Source organism: Artemia franciscana, chromosome 3 (assembly GCF_032884065.1).
Source record: "Artemia franciscana chromosome 3, ASM3288406v1, whole genome shotgun sequence".
Lineage (NCBI taxonomy): Eukaryota > Metazoa > Arthropoda > Branchiopoda > Anostraca > Artemiidae > Artemia > Artemia franciscana.
In genome coordinates, this window is record NC_088865.1 from 50,640,926 (window position 1) to 50,663,593 (window position 22,668).

General features: G+C 36.6%; 1 protein-coding gene across 1 annotated transcript in view; it reads left to right on the forward strand.

The window, feature by feature from the left end:
- Window positions 1-19,962, forward strand: part of LOC136025377 (succinate--CoA ligase [ADP/GDP-forming] subunit alpha, mitochondrial-like) — a 29,163-nt gene extending 9,201 nt beyond the window's left edge. The window contains exons 3-7 of the mRNA XM_065701357.1: window positions 3,974-4,195; window positions 7,923-8,027; window positions 8,915-9,094; window positions 11,428-11,562; window positions 19,785-19,962. Of these exons, the coding sequence (XP_065557429.1) occupies window positions 3,974-4,195; window positions 7,923-8,027; window positions 8,915-9,094; window positions 11,428-11,562; window positions 19,785-19,865 (723 nt within the window). The 3' untranslated portion in view covers window positions 19,866-19,962. The remainder of the gene's footprint in view (window positions 1-3,973; window positions 4,196-7,922; window positions 8,028-8,914; window positions 9,095-11,427; window positions 11,563-19,784) is intronic.
- Window positions 19,963-22,668: the final 2,706 nt, after the last annotated feature.

Sequence of the window (22,668 nt, forward strand, 5' to 3'; positions counted from 1 at the left end):
TTACAACACCCCCCCCCAAAAAAAAAATACTCTGTAAGTTTCAATTTAATACCCTTAGCAATTCCTTAGATATTGCTGATACGCCCTTTTGACAACCAGCATGCGCGTAGTACTGATTGTGTTCGGCATTTCTATCCAAAGCTGTGGAGAGTCATTTCATTGCCTTAAGCATAATTATGTGACCTTTAGACTATTTTGAACAAAATTGTGATCGAATGTTTTTGGAAAGAAGGCAGATAAAGAGGACATGAGATGGGGGCTGGTATCCCTCCAACCACTTTAAAACATCACCTTCAGCATATCCTGAAAGTTTCAACTCAATACCCTCAGCTGCTCTTGAGATATTGCTGATCCACTTTGATAAACTGGATATATATAGTGCCTTCTGAAAAGTTTAAGAAACCCATCAACATTCTCCAAAGTTTCATCTTAATACACCTGGGCTCTCCGGTTACACCCAAAATCAAACTTCAAGTTTTGCTAATTATGAATCCTGCGTGTAAACAATGTATAAATTGCTTAATTTACAGTCCTTGCCCGGGGCTGTGGGGGGGGTATGTCATCCCAGGAGGCATAGCTATTACACCTTTTGACTGGATTGAACAAAATGATACTTACAAAATTTTGACAATTTTAAGGAGATTTTGAGAAGAGAGGGCACATAAAATGGCAAGGAGGGGAGGGGGGTGGTTAACTTTGAATCTTTCGTCAACATCCCCTTAACAAAACTTGAAAGTGTCAACCTAATACACTCAGTCGTTCCTTAGATATTACTAATATTCCCTTTTTACAACCAGCAAGGACAAAATGTGCTTCGATTGTTTTATTTGGCATCCTTCTCAGTATTTCCTTGTAGTTCCAATGAAATACTCAACCTTTTTATGGAGATCCAGGATCAAACATGCCGCCTTTTCTTAATAATAGACCTTACATGTTAACAATGGGTAATTTGCATAAATTACAGCCCTTGCCTCAGGGGCTGTGGGGGTTTTGTTAACTTTTGAGGTATAGTTTTTTGGCCTTTAGACTGCTTTGAACATAATGGCAATCTCAAAATATCGATTGGATGAAAAGGATTTGGGAGGAAAGGACGTGCGGGTTGCTAGTTGCCCTTCGATCGCTCCTAACTCTTAAAATGGCACTAAAATTGTCGATTTCCAATCGAATGAGCCCCCTCCTAAGTTTATTTGGTTACCCCTTCCATAAAACCTTATATGTTATTTACTGCCCTTACCCTGGGGGCTGTGGGGGTTTTCCAACACTGGGCATATAATGCTCCATATGGACTTTTTTGAACAATAGAAAATTTGGATCGTATCTGTTTTGGCTAAAACAAGAGTGTGGGGGGCAGATTACCCTCCGATCACTTTGACTCTTAATAAGGGAACTAGAACTTTAAATTTCCAATCAAATGAGAATCCTTCAAACTTTATAGGGCACCCCTTCCATAAAAACTTTATGTGTTAACACTGATCAGATGCATTTTGGGGAAAAAGGTGTGGGGGAGGGGGCTAGTTGCCCTCCGATTACGTTTAAATCTTAAAGGGCGCTAGAACTTGCGATTTCCAATCGACTGAACCCCTCCATATGAAGTACCTCTGGAGAAAAAAATAAATAAATAAATAATAATATATTAAAACCTTATGGCTCTTTACTATTAACAGCCCAATAGTGTTGCCACTGACAAAAGTTGTTTACTAGCTGAATAGCTGCAACTTCGTTGAATTTTCATATGGTAAACAATCATAGTTTGCAGTTGATTTCTAATTTACATTTGTCCTTAAACTACCAAGGACAGTGAAAATGAATATGATTGATTAAATTAGTTTAGTGGAAACTTTCGCAACCATATATATCTTTGATACTTCGGAGAAATTCGGAATACAATTTTATATAAAAGTTGGTTCAGTTTGGGTAATTGCAGGTGTCAAATTGAAACTAAAGAAATATGGCGAAATAAGCTAAAGCCACGTGGCGACAAGTAGCTTAAGTGGGTGCAGCTTTACTTTGAAGGTGTAGTTGACTTGGGAAACATCAGATTGTTAGTGTTTGAGATTTTATGGACAATAATTTTCCAAAGTTTAATGGATTGATTCTGCTTTTTTATTTTAAATAAACTGTAATATGGCACCACAGATGGATTTTTCAGTTTTCACAGATCTTCATTTTGCGTCTGCTAAGGACGATTGTTTGCTGTATTTTTATGCCAAAATCTGAATTTTGTACATTTTGACATGTTTTTCAGAGTTTCTTTTTTTTTAAACTTATATGGTCAGACTTTATTCGAGGCTCAGAGAAAAATCCCTACAGACGTGAATCCTAGAATTGTAAGGGGATCTAAGTTCTGGAAAAAGTGCATGCGACAAAAGGACATACAAGAAGAGAGGAGAGGTAGGAACCTGCCATGATTTGAAAAATGGATATAATGATAATATCAGGGCTGTGGAGTCAGATTCGTGGAGCCCGAATCAGTTGAGGAAAAAAGGGAGGTCGTCAATATTTTGGCCTGATTTTTCATTTGGATTTTCTACAACTAATGTAGCACCAATATTTTTTTATATTTCTCTAGTAAGGAAAAACTAATTTTTGCTTGCTAGCAGCCATGTTTTTGATCATTGCCCCCTGTCAACCTTATGGTAAACATTTTCTTGCAGTTTTGTTTGTGTGGTTTTGTTTCAACTTTGCTAAGTAAACAAGAAAATGGTAGGGAATCCTGAATCTTCGTTTAGCACTAAATTAGACTGAACGGTATTAGATTATTAGAACAGCTAACAGAAGACAATCAATATATAGGGCTTTCAATTTAGGTTGGGGAGGGGGCGTAGAATTCGAAAAAAAATTCATTGTATCTTCAAAAAAAGTAAAAAAAAAATCCTCGACCCTCCTCCCTTAACATTTTCGTGAATTGGCCCCCCAATCATTTTGTTTTTTGGCTAGTTTACACTCACAGTTTCTCCACAGGTTAAACTTTTTCAGATGGCACAATTTTTTTTCTTGCCACAAAACTAATTTTTGCTTGCCAGCAACCATGTTTTTGATCCTGGTCCCCTTTAAAATTTATGGTAAACGTTTCCTTGTAGTTTTATTTGTGCGGTTTTGTTTCAACTTTGCTAAGTAAACAAAATAATGGTAGGGAATCCTGAAGCTTCGTTCAGAACTAAATCAGACTAAACAGCATTAGAACAGCCAACAGAAGACAATCTAAATTTAGGGGTTTCAATTGAGGGCGGGGGGACAGATTCCGAAACAAATTTCTTTGTATATTCATAAAAAAGTAAAAAGAAGTCCTTGACCCCACCCCAACATTTTTGTTAGTTGGGTCCCCTCGATCATTTTGGTTTTTGGGCTAGTTTAAACTCCCAGTTTCTCATCAGACAAAACTTCTGACATGGTATTTTTTTTCCAGATGGCACGAATTTTTTTCATTTGCCATAAAGCTAATTTTTGCTTGTCATCACCCATGTTTGTGGTTCCCAGTTACTTAAATTTTATGAGAGACGTTTCATTGTAGCATTATGAGTATAGTTCTGTAGATGAACCTTAGTTTGTTGCCAAGTTTACCTCAAAAGTAATAGTACAGCCAACTGGTAGAAAGTAGGGTAAATATATTCCTAGTTTTTGGCTAGGTGGGTTCTCAGTTTCCCCTTTGACATATGCGCTGGTATCTCATGTTCTTATTGGTGCTGATTCCATGAAAGGGAAGGGGGAACAATGATTTTTTTTTTACGAAGATGAAAAAAAAGTTGCCTATCTTCGACCTTTTACAAAATAAAGTTATATACTAGAAAAAGGTATATTAAAAATGTGGGAAGGGGGAGGTAATTTCTGTTTTTTTTATTTGCAATGAAATTATAAAAGAAGGTATTTTTCAAATTTTAGGCGTCCCTGCATGTTCATCTAGATAAGAGATACCTTGTCGAATTTCATTTTAAACATGCACGCATAGTCAATTTATATGTTTTTCTTTTTACAGGCAAAGGATGCTGTGCAGCCAGATGCCTCAGTAATTTATGTGCCACCTCCCGGTGCTGCAAGCGCAATAATGGAAGCCATGGATGCTGAAATCCCATTGATTGTTTGTATCACAGAGGGCATTCCCCAACACGATATGGTCAAAGTAAAGCATAGGCTTGTTAGACAGAACAAATCTCGACTGGTTGGACCAAACTGCCCAGGAATCATTGCCCCAGAACAAGTATGGCTCCTCAATTCAATAAACCTTGAGGTTATTTGAGGGTGGGATGGAGGGAGCTTCTACACAAGATAAGTTTGGGTATGTTTGTCGAATCAAGCAAAAGACAAATCATACTACAAATCGTAGGCTGCACAATAGCGCTGCCTAAGCAAAGAGCGAAGGGGGGACAAAGTATTATTTATTTGTTTATTTCTGTTTTTTTTTCTGGCCAGGGCACTATTTATAGAAGGAGTTGTCGTAGGAACTTCGAAAGGAGTTCATTCGATTATTAATTAAAAGTTCTAGTGCCCTTTTTAATATTCCAATATGATTGGAGGGCAACCAGTCCCCCCCATGCCCATCATTTCCCCAAACACTTTGAATCAAAATTTCGAGATAACCATTATGTCTAGCATGCTAGAAAGGGATACAAATACAAAAGAGAGAATAATGAGAACTTTTTTTCCCACGACAGTGAACGAATAAAACCTATTTGAATATTTCGGCCCTATATCTGAGGACCGTCTTCAGCAAAGAAAATGATAAACAATAACACACTTACAATAAAAGTTCTTGGTTAAAAATCCATTTTTTAAAATAGCCTAGGCATCATTACTTCATAACGAAAAGTTCAGCCAAGACTGTGTGAAAAAAAGCTAACATTTTACAAGCTTTTTGTTTGATTTCGATTGCCTCGCGGATAGTTTGTTGGATTCTTAGGTCATTGCTAATTAGAATTGTTTCGTCAAATAGAACGTAATAGCTAGGATTTTAAAAATATGATTGCTTAAAGCTAAATCGAAAGATATGGAGCTATTTTTAGATTTTAATGCTTTTTCAATACTTTCTTTGTGTTGCTGTAATCTTGTTCCTAAAGTTTGGTGGGTTCGACCAATGTAATAATTCCCCCAACTATATGGTATTTAATACACCCCTCTTAGACGAGTAACTGGGGTTTTATCCTTACCAGGATTGAGAAGATTCATTATATTTAAATTACTTGTGAAGACAACACGTAAATTATTTTTTAAATAAGCTTTTTTTCAGTTTTGAAGTAATTTTCAGAATGTAAGGTAGGTAAATCGTGCTTGTGAGTTATTCGAATCGTTTACTGGTGTGGGATTTAAGGCCTTAGAAGAATGTATCTTTAATCTTTGAGCAATAACAGTATTTATGAGACAAATTGAGTACCCGTTGCCAAAAAGTAAAATTTAATTAAAATCTGTAATAAAATTTAATTATTTTTTTTAAATACGGCTCTGAACAGATATTAAGTACTCTATCCACAAGAGATATTACCACGCCTCTTCAAACCTGTGGAGGATGGGTAGATTTGAAGTGAAGGTATCCATTATTATGCTTAGGTTTTCTGTAAACCGTAAAATCAAGTTTATTCACACTACGTATTATCAATACATCTAGAAAAGGTATTTTTCCATCTGTTTCGGTCTCTATAGTGAACTATTCGAATAGGTTTTATTCGTTCACTGTCTTGGGAAAAAAAAGTCCTCTTTATTCTCTCTTCTGTATTTGTATTATGGAAAGGCAGTGTGGTCTTCGTCATTATTTATGCAAGAAAGGTTACAGTAATTGTGTCTTTGAGGATGCCAGCCCCTCCCTCACAGTCCTCAGGGCAAGGGCTCTAATTTAAACAGTTCGTCCATTGTTTACATATAGTATATGCTATTGAGAAAGGTGGACACTTTCAACCTTTCCTTTCCAAAGAGAGAAAGGGCATTCAGATGAGATCTTCAGAGGATGTTGAGGGAAGTGTTGAACCAAGTCAAAACACGTTATGTGTATACGCGTTTTCAAAAGGACATAATTTGGGAATGACTGAGTATATTAATTTGAAATTTTCAGGAAATGATAGGAGAGTCAGCTACGAGTAATTAACTTCCTCATAGCTAACTATGACGATCGCTACAAGTTCGTGGACGACCTGTCATTTATCCTGAAATATTTAGTACAAAATGGGAGTTGTGACGCCACAATTCAATTCATATATTTTCAGCGTTTTCACAAAAGAGTGCGCAGAGCTAAATCTTGAGATTAATCGGAACAAGTCGAAGATAGTAGGCTTTAACCCGCTGAAAAGCGACGCTATGGAGCCAAATGTTCTATTCCCTCTAACAAATAGTATCAAGATCCTTGGAGTTACTTTCTCCAATGACTTCAGCTTTGCCGCACATATCGAAAACGTGGTTAAAAGTGCAAACGCTAGTCGCAAACGCTAAGTCTCAGCACCGTGACATTCTACCTGATCAACCTCTGCCATCAAGAACGAGAAAGCAAAATAAGTTAGTTCGTGTTAAAGCAAGAACAAACCGATATGGTAATTCTTTCGTCCCGGTTTTCGTCGATATGTACAATAAGAGTTAATGTTCATTGTTTTATTTATATTTACAAGTATAGTCTGATTTTGAATATGTTGCAAAGAAATGCAAATTAGCGATAGCAGCCTACATCTACGACAGCTACTACTACATCTCCTTTGTTCATATTTTAATGTTTTCTCCACTCCCTTTACATTCCTTTTGTTTTTCATATGGTCTATCATTCAGATAATTCTTGTACAAACCTCTTTTCCTCTATATTACACATAAAGCTTTTTTACTAATATTCCTAGCTGCAGTCCTAACTTTCTTCCCTAAGACACCATCAGCAACGTCACAAATTGTTTTTCTAAAATTGTTCAAACCATCTTCCACATTGTCAAATTTTAAACTCTCAAGCTTAGTATTCAATTGTTCCTAGAAAGTTTCTCTCCAATTTTTATAATGGAGTCTACCAACATCATAATTCTCCCGGGAGGTAATTACCCTTCTGATATTTCAGCTTTAAAATAACCCTAGACACCAATAGATGGTGATCTTTACTTTTAACATTAATAACAGAACTCCTATATACCCTAATATCTTGTATTGATCCTGTCAGTCTTCGGTTTACTATAACGTAATCAACAAGGTTTGCTGTCTTACCAACACGTGAATACCAGGTTAACTTATGGGCCATTTTATGACCAAACACCGTATTGGTTGTAACTAGATTGTTATACCTGCAAAATTGCAAAAGTCTCTAACCTAATGGTCTCAGTACCATTATGGTCTGCTTTCTTTTCCTACACCAAATTTACCTAGGCTAGGATACCATATATCCCTATTTCTACCGACCTAGTAAAATCTAGTAAAAACGTCATATTTCTACCTGGAACCCTGCCTGTTCGCTCCTGTAACTGTAAGTAAAATTCATCAGAGTTCGAGTATTTTTACCAAAATTTTCTTTAAAGAGGGAATGGGATAATCAATGGTGACTTAGATCTGTTTAACTGGTTCCATGCTAATTGGGTTGAATCAATTTTTGGGGTTGTAAACTGTACTATTTAGCCAGCAAGTAGCTTAAGACAGCTTATAGTAGTCTAATTACAGAGTTTGTTTAAATATCTGACCTAGTGGTGACCTTCTGTCCTGCATAAGGGCAACTAATTAGCTGGCATAAAGTTGACCTGACCTATACCAAGTAGATCGGGTATTTGGTCACCTCCCAGTCGATATTGCATGTGACAGTCTGCGCGGGAAACCTTGCTCATGGTTGACATTTTTTACTCATTTTTTGTTACCAAATAAAACGAATAGCATGTTCTCTCAGAAGAAGATTCGACTAGTTTTTTGGATCATTAGGACTTTAAATTATCTTTCCTTGTCCAAATACCACATACTAAAAACATTCATGTTTTATTTTTTTCTAGTGTAAAATTGGAATCATGCCTGGTCACATTCACAAGAAAGGATGTATTGGCATTGTTAGTCGGTCTGGCACTTTGACCTACGAGGCTGTTCACCAAACGACTCAGGTATTAAATATTTTATCGAGTTTTAACTCGTTTGGTTTACAATGTATTTCTATGATTAAACCAATCTGTATGATTTATAAGAAAAGTATTTTCATTTTCTTTATATTTTGTATAAATTTTCATTTTATCTCTTCACTTTGCCTTATTTGTATTTGTGGGCTGTTTTTCACATTTCTCTTTGTGTTTGTCTCGGCTCAAAAAACGCGAATTCGCCCGCCATTTTGTGTAGTAAGTCTTATCTTATACGGAGACATATAAAAGTAAGAGTTTTTGTGCATATATTTACTCCCTTCATAGCACCTTACTTTGCGAAATCTCAAGGTCCCATTTCCTCGAGAGAACGCATGTCTTAAAGCCTTAATTCATTAAGTAATCTATGCTGTTTTTAAGCTGTCAGAGCTGCTTTCAAATTCTTTCATATTTCATTGCGTCAGTGCTAGACTGGTCTTTGGTTCCAGTTAATTCTCCATCACCCCCCTCTCTCTCTCTCTCTCTCTCTCCTCTCTCTCTCCTCTCTCTCTCTCTCTCTCTCTCTCTCTCTCTCTCTCTCTCTCTTCTCTTTCTCTCTCTCTCTCTCTCTCTCTCTCTCTCTCCTCTCTCTCTCTCTCTCTCTCTCTCTCTCACTCTCACCTCTCTCTCTCTCTCTCTCTCTCTCTCTCTCTCTCTCTCTCTCTCTCTCTCTCTTTCTCTCTCTCTTTCTCTCTCTTTATCTTGCTTTTAATCTTTCTTGTCTGCCTTTTTTTTCTAGTGAAGTTTTTGCTCCAGTTAAACCACCTCGTAGTTCTTTAATCCAAGACCATGGGCCTTTTTCTCGCAACGAATTCAAGCTACGAGTGCACTAATATTGTTGTGTTCATTACTCGTGAGTAAATCTTTTTCTCCCTCAGGTTGGTCTCGGACAAACGTTGTGTGTTGGGATTGGTGGTGATCCTTTTAATGGATCAAACTTTATTGACTGCTTAGAGGTTTTTTTGAACGACCCAGAGACAAGGGGAATTATTCTAATTGGTGAAATTGGAGGTGGTGCTGAAGAACGCGCTGCTGAGTATCTCTTAAAGCACAATACTGTAAGACCTTCTTATGTTCTCACTATGCTATTGTGTACTGTTTCAGTAGCCATATCTTCTAAAGTCCTATCTTTACAGTAAGAACTAGGCTTTTTTTTTTTTTTTTTTTTTTTTTTTTTTTTTTTTTTTTTTTGTCTAACGGCTGTGTTTATCCTACTTTGACAGAAAGAAATTGGTAATCTTTGGACATTTAGCCCTCGTAAAATGAAGGCCAGCCAATGCTATTTTTGTATAACTCTTTAGAGAGAGTATTTATTAAGACCAATTTGACATATTTCTTTTTAAAGAATCGAGACCTCTTATACAGCCAATACCTAATACGCCTACTTGTGCATTTAGTATGCCCTTTTTTGTCTTTTTCTTTACTACAGTGTCTATACGTTAAAACAAAACTTTATTTTCTTTTTGCTAGAATGCATACTGACAGACAAGTTTGCATCGCTTTTTGAACTGTTGGGGTTTTGCATTATACGGGGTGTATACGCAGCAGCTGTAAGATGTTTTAGAGGTAGATAACAGTTCGTTAGGAACAAAATTTTTTAAAGAGTAGTCAAAACAAAATCTTGCTAAATAATAGTTTATTCATTAATTGTTAGTACGTATAACTTAAAAAACTTAGAAAACAATTTTGGGTCTCCTGTGTTTTTAGTTGACAATTTACAAAGAAATACCAACAGATTTAGCAACACCAAACTTCCTTTTTTAGTTCTTAAAACAGTAAATAATGGTAACCCAATTTGCTGAGGGTTATGAGTAAGAAAGATGAAGAAACATAGGAGCTTAAAATTTTTGGACAGGAAGAAACCAAAAATTTTATCCCAGGGAGGGGGGAGGAGAAACTAAAATGTATGTCTTGAAAACTAAATTCTAGTGCAACTTCTAGGGTCACTTGAATACTTGAAATTAAACTCGATCTCGCTGAAAAAATAAATGCTAGATAAATCAATTGTTGATATAGCTTTGTTTGTGATGACAAGTGTTGGCCCTCTTCAATCAGACTAAATCTAGGTAATGTTTTTCGTATTCTTTAAGACTCTATATCTTTTTTTCTGTACGTTTTGCCATGACGTTTCATCGGCTGAGTTGATAATATAATAAAAGTTTAAAAGCATAAATCCATTATTTTTTATATAATTTATTTTATTACAGACTCTTTTAGCTATTAATACCCTATGTTGAAGGTTTTGCGTCAGTAATGTTTTCAATTAACTTTATTTATTTAATTAGTTTTTAGTTATTAATTATTTAATCAGCTACTTAGTTTTCAATAAACTGGGAAAAAATTTACTTAGAACCTTGATGTACAAGAGTCTAGAAGTAAAATCCAAAATCGCCTTGAATCAAGTAGCAATCAAGAACATCTTCAGTCAGACTCTATGTAGGTAATGTCATACGTGTTCTTTAAGACTCTATATCTTTCTTGTTGAATGTTTTGCCATGACGTTTCATCGGCTGAGCTAAAGATTTAGGTCTATCCATAACTGAAAACCCTGATATTCTAAGAATTTTCTTTTGGTTGTTCCAAAATTATGAGGTTTTTGAGGCAGTATCACAGGGCTGCATCATTGTTGCCACGTTGAACCGTGAAAAGAAATAAGGAAAGCTAATTAGTTGAACTTGACAACGTTCTTCGTTCGTTGAAATTCAAATATTAAGTAATCTATTGATGCCCCAAACATCTACACCTTCAAAAAAACTAACCCTTATTAAGTTCAACTCAAGAACAGGAACCGCATGACTGAAACTTGTCAAGTCGTCTACAGTATCTAGAGTCCGCACTCAATTCTTTTTATCACGAAGTATCAACACTTGGAACAAACTGTCTAATTGTACAGTTACTGCTAAATCAATTGGTTTTCAAACGAAGGCTGGATGCTGGGTGGTCCTCCAGAGAGTGTAAACTCAATTGGGATGCTACTAATCCTGCAACAGCGCCTGGTCACTAAAGAACTTTTATACAGCTCAAGTCATTATTCTGAAGCTCTACAAGGAGAAATCCTTAGATTGCTCCTAACTGCAATTTAAGGTAAGTTGTTTGGTGCCATATGTTTTAGCTTATATTTTTGATGATCTTTACCCACGTTTCTTTCTTCTTTTTTTAATTTGATTCCTGCTGCTGTGTAACTGCACGCGAAGGTCTTTTTCATCAAAAAGTGTTTTCCTGTAAAAAAAAAAATATGGTTTTTTAAGCTCCTGCTTGAACAATTTAAATAATTAGGACTTCATTTTCGCCATCCTCAATACTTCAGAACTTCTAAATTGTATTGTTTTTTTTTTTCTGCTCTTTTCACATTATTTCTTTTTTAATCGTCAGTTCCTTATATTTATTACAGGGAGATAATAAGAAACCCGTCGTGTCATTCATTGCTGGTGTAACGGCTCCCCCTGGAAGAAGAATGGGTCATGCTGGTGCTATTATCTCTGGAGGAAAGGGTGGAGCCAGAGATAAAATCGACGCTTTAGAAAAGGTAAGATTCTGATCCTCCAACGCCACATTGGAAATAATAGGAAGTAATGAAAAGAAAAAAGGAAATTATGAGTTTAGGTGATTTTTATAAGCATTGAAGCTCTTGATGTTTCATGGCTTAAAACTTCTAGCTGTATTTATTTCCTGGTTTCCATTTTGTTGTACAAATTTTAGCTACAAAATTAATAAAGAATTGCTTCCAATTTGGCATGTCTAGACTAGCTTGAAAAAGCCGATATTCGAAAATCGGAAAACTTTCGCCCAGCCCGCCGGTCCAAAACCAAGATTTGTTTCCTTTAAAAAAAAAGAATTATGGATTACTTTAAAACTATTGGGTTGGTTGGAACAGGATAATTTTCATTCAGGAAAAATCCTTTAAAAACCAGAGTGCATACATAAACAGTTCCTATTTTGTTTGACTGGACTGCTGTAAAAGTTCATCTCGAGCCCATAGATAAATACTTCGAGCCTTGAACCTTGAATATTCCTTACAACCCTATACGGTGGTATTGCCAGAAATTCAGTTCGGACGGGAAGTAACACACATATTTTTCGTGGGGAGGGGAGTGCATTGAAGCAAATTTGTAAATTTTAGGCATCTCTTTTATCCGAAAACAAAATAGATTGTTAAAACCATAAAAATTACCGAAAACTCTGGTAGTAGGCTATTTAGAATAAAACTCAGAGGAGGAAAAAACAAAAAGACTAAGTAAAGGAATCCTTTGATTCCGTTTGAATCCTTTGTTCTAAGGACAAGGGTTTGACTCCTGGTGTGGCCAGTTATTTAGTTTAGAACAGGGGTCAGTGGTGTGACTGTAAGCTGAGCCAGAGTCGAATCAGCTCTAAAGGGGTATCTGGAGAAACCTGGGGAAGGTAATCAGGAAGAGTGTGCCAAAGTGCAGGATGGCTGGCTCCCTCTCCCTATTGTACTTCCCGGCCGAAGGGCCTTGAGACGGGGATCAGCACCGCTTGTTCGGACTTCAAGAAGTCCTTTATCTTTTCAATTTTGTTTCAGAAAATGGACTTCAAACCAATTGAAATATTTTAGTTTTTCTGTGTTTTATGGTTTTTAACTTCTCTTATTTTGCTTTTTAAGTCAACATTTCTTGCTGTTTTTCACTTTCCTGTTTCTTTTTCATTGAGCTGAAGGTGCCTTATTCTATATACAAGCGTAAAATTGGCAGGAAATATTTTTTCTGTGAATAACTCTTGTTTGAAGTCCCATTTCTTCCGTCCCCCTTGCACACTTTTTTTCTCTGATTTTTATTATGTTTGCTCAGTTCGCCTCAAATTTAACATGGCAAGAGTCTTCTGGGTAGCAGGGTCCCGAATTCCTTACCCCTCTCCGCCACCGTGCTCCTGGTCGTAAATATTCTTTTTTCCGTCTTTTCTGGAAGAAAAAGTGCATTGAACATTGCCTGTGATTGAATTTGTTGGTTGATGTTAAAAACACTCATCCCAACTTATAAGTGATGTGATTATTGTCCTTGTATTAAGTAAACGTCGCTTATTATGTCGCTTCTTATGTTTGCGAGGTGTATGGATCCAGTAGGAGGTCCATTCACCTCTTTGATATTCAGGAATTCTCTCACTGATTATTGGATGATTCTTACTATGCTCCAAGAAAATATCTGCCAGTTGATAACAATCAGCATGCAGCTAGTAACAATGGCGTCTTTTTAGGATCATTATCACCAACTGTAAGTTGTGGCTTCCAATTCATGTGAAAGGGAGCAATTAATGAAAACATCAAATGATATAGAGATTTGCAATTGACTGCATTAATTTCTCAGTCTACTAGATCTTGATCCATTGGGTTGCATTCAAAGAGAACATGTCGATGGTTTTTGGAAGTCTGATGGCAATTTCTGCATATAGGGGCGTGAAGCTTCTAGCTTATAACAAAGCACATTAAAATTCTGTGACTTGAAAGGAGGATGTACAATGAACTACAATCTTTAAAAAAAAAAGAAACTTATTCGCCTGCATAAGATTTTTGGAAAATATCCTTGCTTGTAAATTTTATCAAGAAAAAGAACCTGAATAAGAGGCTGTTGCAAATACAGTAATGAAATGGACTATTTTCTCTATATAGATGTAAACGTTTTCATTATTATTCTTTTATTCTTTTTTAATCTCGGACTCAAGAAGAGGAAGAAGATTAGAAACAATAATGGCAAGTTATAATATCTCAGTAATAGTAGTGATTACTAGGGTATATAGGAGTGCTTTTATTAATTTTAAAAGTACAGATCGCCATCTAGTAGTGTCTAAGGTCAATTTAAAGCTGAAATTTAGGAAGAGTATCTACCACCCGGGAATTTATGATGTTATGGAAGTTATACAGGAAGTTATGACTCCAGGATGAGAATTTCAGAGAAACTTCCCAGGAACAGTTGAATACTAAACTTGAGAGTTAAAAATATGACAATGTGAAGATGGATTGAATAATTTAGGGAAAAAAATATGTGAAGTTCCTGATGGTGTCTTAGGGAAGAAAGTTAGGAGCGTTGCTAGGAATACTAGTGAAAAGCTTTATATGTACACGACAGGAGAAGGGCCTTTTATAAGAATCATCTGAGTGATGGATCATATGAAAACAATGGAATGTAAAGAAAGTGGAAAAAAAATTAGAATATGAACTAAGGAGGTGTAAAGTTAAGGGTATGAATAAAGTTGCCAAGGATCTGGAAGATGCAGCTATACAACATAATAGTAAAATATTGTACTGGCATGTTAATAAATTGAGAGGGAGTGGTTAGTCCAGACTTGTCCCAGTTAAAGATAGGAACGGGGTCACAATTAGTGATAAGGAAAGATATAGAGAAAGATGGGCAGATCATTTTCAGAATGTGTTAAACCGAGATGAGTTGCAGGAAAAGATATAGAGGAAAATTAAACAGTTTGTTATACCTTGGGTGTGAAGGAAGATGTGTCTTATGATGAAGAATTAGCTCCAGGTGCTGATAGTGTGTTAAATGAGTTTCTTATATATATTGGCATTGAGGTTAGAAATAAGTTACTGAAGATTATTAGTATGATTTTTGAAAAAGGGGAAGTACCTATCGATTTTAGGAAAACCTTAATTAAACCACTGTATAAGAAATCTGATAGGAGTGAGTGTGGTAATTATCGAGCATTAGTCTGGTCTCTGCTGGTTGCAAATTACTCAGTAATATGATATTTTTGGACCGAGAGATGTTGTTGACAAAGTCATAAAAGAAGAACAGTGTGGTTTTAGAAAAGGTGGAGGATGTGTCAATCAAAATTTTTACTCTTAGGTTAATAATTGAAGCACCTCTGGTCCTGAGTTTTATAGCTTACTAGCTGTTGGGGTGGCGCTTCCCCCCCCCTCAAGCCCCCCCCGCACGCGTAAGTCGTTACGTGCCATATTAGTTACGCGCCATTGTAGGTTTGTCCCTGTGTCCCAAATGTGAATATAGATATATATATATATATATATATATATATATATATATATATATATATATATATATATATATATATATATATGTTTTTAACTACGTAAAACTTGCGAATATACAACATTCTTCGCTGTCCCATTGTCTGTGCATATAAATAGATTGTCAGGTTTACCGACTCTTGAACATGCAACATATAATTGTCCATGAGAAAAACAATCCGTATTCAGATCTATACCTCATTATTCTAATGATTGCCCTTGAGCTTTGTTGATGGTGATTGCTAATCGAACATTCCCTGGGTCCCCATCGTCATTTATATATCCCCCGGCGTCCCCGTTGTAGTTGTGTCCCTGTGTCCCGGTCATCATTTATATTCCCTGTGTCCCGGTCGGCATTTGTGTCCCGGTGTCCCAGTCTGTAATTTCTCTTTTAGTGTCCCGGTCGTCATTTATATTCCCTGTGTCCCGGTCGTCATTTATATATCCCCCCTGTGCCCCGCGGCTCCCCGTTGTAGTTGTGGCCCTGTGTCCCGGTCGTCATTTATATTCCCTGTGTTCCGGTCTGTAATTTCTCTTTGTGTGTCCCGGTCGTCATTTATATTCCCTGTGTCCCGGTGTCCCGGTCGTCATTTGTGTCCTGGTTACTGCTCAATCCTTATAATGACGTCAGTCGACAAACATGAGATCAGTCGACACACAAACATGACGTCAGTCGACAGACACACAAACAAACACCTTATTTATATATATATAGATAGACGAGCAAGCCTTTTATTCTGTTGATAGAAGAGATTTAGTGAAAGTCTTATCCTTGCATGGTATACCAGACTTTTACATTAAAGCGATTAGTGGTGTGTACGAGAATAACTCTGCTGCGGTTAAGATAAGAAATGAGGTTAGCAGCTGGTTTCGTATTAAATCAGGAGTTAAGCAGGGTTGTGTTCTATCCCTCTTTATATGGATCATTTTGATAGACTTTGTCTTAAGGAGCACAGGAAACGCAATGGGAGACCACTGAATCAATTGTGGATAAAAATTCTCTTGGAATTGGATTATGCTGATGATTTGAGCACCCTAGATGAAAGTGTGAGCAAAATGAATGAACCTTTTGAGGTTTTGTGAGTTCAGGGCGCTAGAATGGGCTTAAAAATTAATGTTAACAACACTAATCACTAAGGCTAGGAATAAGTCAAGATGAAAAGGTGACTTTGGTTAACGAAAAGATTGATCAGCTGGACATCTTCATATAACTTGGTCGTATTCTTAGTAAAGACGGGTGGGAGCAGTGAAGATGTTAAAAGTGGAATAGCTAAGACTCAGGGTGTTTTTTCACAGTTAAGAATTTTTTGGAAGAATAGGAAGATAAGTCTGCAAACAAAGGTTTGAATTTTGGAAGTGACAGTGATGACAGTAGTCAAATATGGCTCTGAAGCATGGGCGCTCCGAAAAGCGGATGAAGATTTGCTAGATCTTTTCCAGAGAAATTGCCTACGGATTGTTCTGGGTACCCGACTGACTGACCTTATTTCAAACAGTAGGCTGTACGAAAAATGTGGTTCAATCCCACTTTCTAGGGCTATAATGAGAGAAAGGGTAAGATGGTTAGGGCACGTTCTGCGGATTAAGGATAACAGATTTTCCTTTTCGGCCAACTGTCTAGGGCTAAATGGAAAGCAGGTCGTCCATGGTTGGGGTGAGAGGATGTCATAAACAATGGTTTAAAGGAAATGGGATCTTCCTGGGAGGGTTAAAGAGGGAGGCTTTGAATAGATTGAGATGGAGGAACGGCGTGCGTAGCTGTGTTGGCCTCAGGTGATTGGGTGCTGCGATGAGTTGTTAGTAGTGGTAGTAATACTAACTGAGACAGAAAAAAAGAAAAGCCTCTCCTTTTTACTCCTTCTTAATTTATACATTTCAGGATACCGAATCTACATTTGAAAATTAATATTTTGTGTTAAACTTTTTTCAAATAACTTAATCGTCTTGGAAGCTTTCCTAATGCACATTTTATACTAAGTTAAAAAGAAATTGTAATCTAATTCTCTCTAGAGATTGCAGTTTTATTCCATATTAGTGTCGACGTAGTAACTCTAAAAATACTGAATTCCCTGGGAGTAATAGCAAAAAAAAAAAATGTAAAACAAAAAATATGAATATATTTTGAACCAATGAAATATTTTCTTACTCGTCAACACACAAAGTGAAAACGATGGACCACGAGGAGAAAGAAAAACAAGTAAAAAAAAAACTAATAAAACTGGTTTTTAGTTCGAAGGCAATTTGATAAGTCCATCCAGTCCGGGTTCGATTCCTGGTGTGGCTGGTTATTTGGTTTGAGACGGGTGTCAGTGGCGTGACTCCGTAAGCTCAACCAGAGTCGACCCAGCCCTAAAGGGGTACCTGGAGAAATCTGGGAAAGGTAAAGAGGAAGGGTGAGTGAAAGCATAGGATGACTGGCCCTGAATACCCCCCTCCCCTGTTGCATTTCCTGTTTGAAAGGTGACGGAACGGTGACGGAACGGACGGGTTTGGACCTTGAGAGTCTAGTGCCGTTATGCTTACTTACTTTTGCCTTTATCCAGGTTGCACTCATAAGAATTCTTTACAGTAATGTGCTAACACCAAATGTTATTTTGGTACGAATGTGTTACACCAGATGTTTTAGTAAATACCAACACATTTGTGCATCCTTTCAATCAGAGGGATCACGTATTAAAATCAAAACCTGCAATAAATCGTCCTTTTAAGATTCCTCGACTGTTTTTTTTGTATATGTTTAAATTAGCCTCCGAAAAATTCTCATATCAGTTCTCAGCTGAACAAAACAGCTTAAATTACTACGTCTTAGTTGTAAGCATTTATCTTTATTAATACAGCTAATGTTACTTTAATAGCATTAATAGCAGTAGTTGTCCTCAGTTCAATAAAAAAGGAAAGGAATTATTTTTTGATATTGTAAAGTTTTTATCATATTTGCCACTTGCTGTCCAGAACTGGCAGCATGTGGGCTGTCCAGGTACAACATGAATTTTGTCCTCGCTTGACATTGTGCAAACAAATAACAGTCAGGATGCTAGCTGTCCCTTCGGCCCGCAGCAGAGTTCTATCCTGTTCCTTTATCAGTAATTATTCTGTCGTTAGATTTGTTGTTCCATTTTATTGGTTCTTTTTTTTATGTTACTCTTCTATTTACATGTATTGTAAAGTGGGTTAAAAATAAAATTTTATTATTGTTTTTATATTACCCAGACCAAAGAATTTAAACACTTTAACAAAAATATTCCATTTTGGACAAAAACAGGCTGATAGGTTCCATGGGAATACTCAACCTTCGCCATCTCTTATATTGGGTTAAAGTTAAATTTATGCTCAATTAAAGAAGGAAAGTGAACAAGAAAATTTAATATAAATACCTGATTTATGTGTTTATTTATTTTTTAATTGGGTACATCTAAAGTCGTTTCTTCTGTACCTGTGTCGAACCTTCCTGGATCTGAAGCCGTTGTAGCAGTTTGCTATTTTTGGTACACAAGAAATTTAAGGGTGTATAATAAAGGGATGCTAATTTCTAGTTTTCATGCTCAGGCGAATCAGTAAGGAAATATAGATGAAGCAAAAGATGAAGGACAACTCTCCTTAATGTACCTAATTATACATTGACCTCTAAAGATTTATATTGATGTCAGTACAAATCTGCCATGAATCTTCCCTTTAAATTTTCGCAATTGCTTGTTCGAAGCATTTGGTTAATTTGGCGTATAAACAATCCACATATCGGTATTCAGTTGAATAAAATAGCTTAAATTAATAGCAGTAAAAGCAATATAGTTTCCCGAGTTCAATAAAAAAAAGGAATAAAAACTTTAAGCGAAGGCTTCTAAAACCTAAATGGCAATATGACTAAGTACATCCCCCAATTTAGACAAAAATACGTTGGGTATTTCCATGGCAACATCCAGCCTTCATTTTCTCCTATGTAGGGTTCACGTTAAAGTTATGTTCATCTAAAGAAGTAAACTCAACTAATATAGTAAATATTTTGCGAGGAGCTTTTATTCATAATGTCCTGTCTTCAAGATACTTAGTAAGATCTTTGGCGTGCATTGAAGCTGTATAAATGAACCGAGAATCAATGAGTCGCAGTGATTATTCCTCTTGTGGACGGAGAAAAGTTTTTAATCTTTTAAAATCTGCTTTGTTAGGGAGTAAAAGGGCGGACGGTCTCTGGTTTTTGTTGATAGTTCCTCATATAGACGGGCTAATGTATATAGTAATATAATTCCTCTGTACAATTAGGGAGGGGGGACGGGTAAAGGAGTCTTTTGTCCTTAGATGGTGCTGACAACATATGTCTTTTGAACTGACAAGATTTTTGTAGTGCTGTCAGGTCAATAATCAGATTTTTGATTTAAAATTGTGGATAAATGATCTTTCGTAAATGTTTGAAAGTGCAAAACTATTAAAGAAGTTAGAAAGCCAGGAATAAGAGAGAAAAGGAATTCCAAGGCTGGTAACATTTAAAAGCGAGAATGGATAAATGCAGTTAAACGAGGAGAATGACAATGGACGTATTAAAAAAAACATACTTGTCGAAAATGAATCCACAAGTGTTTTAACTTTTTTATTTTAGTTCTTTCTGTAAAAGACCACAAGGATTTCGCTAATAAAATATAAACAATATAGCATAAAAAAAAAGAATTAAACTAGGCAAATTTTTACAGGATCAATTTTATAATTATCAGCTGCTTTCTTCTGCTTTTCATTCTTTGTCATTTATATTTTCTTTTCTTCACTTTTAGGCTGGAGTAGTTGTTACTCATAGTCCAGCGCAAATGGGAACTACATTGATGCAGGAAATGACGAAATTGAAAATTATTTAGGCCTATTTATCTAAAACTATCATCTGACTTTGGTATCGGATATTGTCTCTTTGATCCTGTTACATATTTTAAACATTAAATATGATTTTGTTTGTCACTTCAATGTTAGATGAATCTACGAAGAACTTAAAATCGTAAATCAGTGAGTATGAGGAGAAACCAAGATTATAAAAAAGTCAAAGACCTGGGAAATTTTGAGATTTGTGATTAGCTATTAGTTTTTTTGTAATTATCAGTATAATTTTTAGTCTTTAGGTAAACTTTCGTGATTTGCAAGAACAAATTTTAGAGAGGGAAAACAGTTTCATGTCAAGATGCAAAAAGGGGCTTATTTATTTAAAAAAAAATTTGAACTTATTCATGAGTATAGAGAGGATAATTAGAATGAACCAAAGTCATTAAGCAAGGAAAGATCTCTATGCGCTTTTGGTAGATGGCTTCGTGACCAATATTAACAGCAAGTCCCTGGGATACTTACTTAACTCCCATCCATCCTTATTGGACGTTCTGGGATCTTTTCGGAATTTCTTTGATAGACATGGCCTCAACATCGTATCTTTTAGTCAATCAAATAATTATAAATAAAAATACTACAATAATTAAAATACGTTCACCACAAGAAAAATTTGTGAACGAACTCATAAGTTACGAGCATATTTGTCAAAACGTATAAGTTATGAATTGTTAGAAGTACAAGCAAAACTTGGTACAAAGCTTTGAAAATAAAGCTGGACTTGGAGTAAACTGCGCTGCTGTAACACGTTTTGTGATTGGGAAAGAGCTTAGGGTGATTAGGTCTGTCATTACTTGTGGGTTTAATTCCTCCGCAAAGGGCTCCTTCCATCGGGAAAGATTTATATTTGCGTAATTGATGGCGTCTTCCTGGTGGATAATTCTCTAAATATTTTGAAGAGTTCGTGGCGATTACCTTTCTTGAACTGGATTTCGCTTATCTCACTCTTCTCGGTAACCTGGCTCCGTAATTCCTTCCTGACTTCCTGCTCAACTTTTCTGACATTGATAATTATGATTTTGATGATTTTGACATTGATAGGTGAGGTATAACGGCTTCTTTTATCAGCTTTTTTGTCGTACGATTGTTTCTGGTTGCATAGCTGTATAATGTCTTCAACGATACAGGTTATGTCGTAAGCCTTTCTACCAAGGATGCCGTTCGTGGTCTCTAGCATTGCGGATGTAGAACGTTTGTCTAACTGGTCAGTCTCTTCTAGAGTTGTGAGGGGACCGGATGTACTCAGGATGTCGGGTAGTTTTGTGGACAGGCTATTGGTATAAGTTTCTTTTTCGTTTGCAGAAAATTTCTGTTAGAATCCAGGAATTTCTGTCTTCTTGAAGGATGTTTCAGCATTAGCTTGAGTTTGGACATCAGTAGCTTGTGATTAAAGTCAAAATATTCTCCAGGTACTGAAACAATGTCTACTACTGATGATTTCCATCCCCTTGATATCAGGATATACCCAATTATGTTTTTTGACGCTCCGTTGGCTGACCTTCATATAAACTTTCGACGGTGTCTGTACTTGAAAGCTATGCTGGTGATATATAGTTCATTCTCTCTGCAGAAGTCAATTAGTCCCTGTTTTGTTTGCACTAGGCCGTCCATATGGGCCATGACATCTTTTTGACCGGTATGGCTACTGCCCTAATCCCCGGGATCTGAGTACAAAAATGGCTTAGTGATACAGACATATATTTAGAACCTTGCCAATAACCTTAGACCTTATATCCATGTGTGACGTCATTGGCACTCAGGGCATCCACGAGACTTCGCCAATATTTTCTGAATTGGGCAGCTGCGTATATGTTATGCCAATTGGGTTGAAGAGAAGCATGGATACTGAGCATATCATACTGGTATGTTCGTCGTAGTGTTCCGAGGTCTTCCCCGTCTTTGACTTCCGTCTGGGTGCCAATGGAAAGTGGCTTTTCGGATCAGAGTATCCTGCATTCAAACATTGTCTAAGTATCTCCACCTCCGTGCTTTAATGATATCAGTCACCAGAGGCTGTTAGGCAAGTTTATGGACTTCTTCATTTGTGATTCTGTCTGACCGAAAAATATTTAAAGCTCTTCGAAGACAATTGTTCTTGAATGCAAAGATTCTCTTCTCCTGTTGTTAGTTCAAATTCCGGGTTTCAGCTACGTAAAGGAAGACCGGGATGACGTTGCTGTTGAACAGGCGTAGGTTAAGCCGGGTCAAATAATTTTTCGACTTCCATATGTGATTGAGCCTATTGAAGGCGGCGTTTGCCTGACCTATTCTGGTCACAATTTCTTTGAATGCTGATTCCGTATTCTCCACTTCCAAGGTACCTGAATTCCACGATCTGTTCAATTTCCTTATTTCCACATCTGATATGAAGTGGCGAAAAAGTAGTCGCCATTGCTTTGGTTTTGTTGGAATTTATTCTTAGGCCACGTCGGCTTGATTTTTATTGACCCTGTTCAGAAGCTCCTGCAGACGTTGCTTGTACGACTGTAGCATTGTAATGTCATATGCAAAGTCTAGGTCACCAATTGTCACTTCGGTAGACATACCATCGGTCCTGGTGTTGCAGAGAATGAAGTCGATGATTACCACGAAAAGTTACGGTGACAGTAAACAGCCTTGTTTGACGCCATATAGAATTTCGAAAGTATCGGGTTAGGTCTTCATGTGTCGTGATGCAGGACTTGCTGTCCTCGTAAAGACCTATGATAATTGCAATTATTTTACTTGAGATCCCGTAATAAAGAAGGATCTTCCACAAACTTTCCCGATCTACGGATTCGAAGGCCTTTT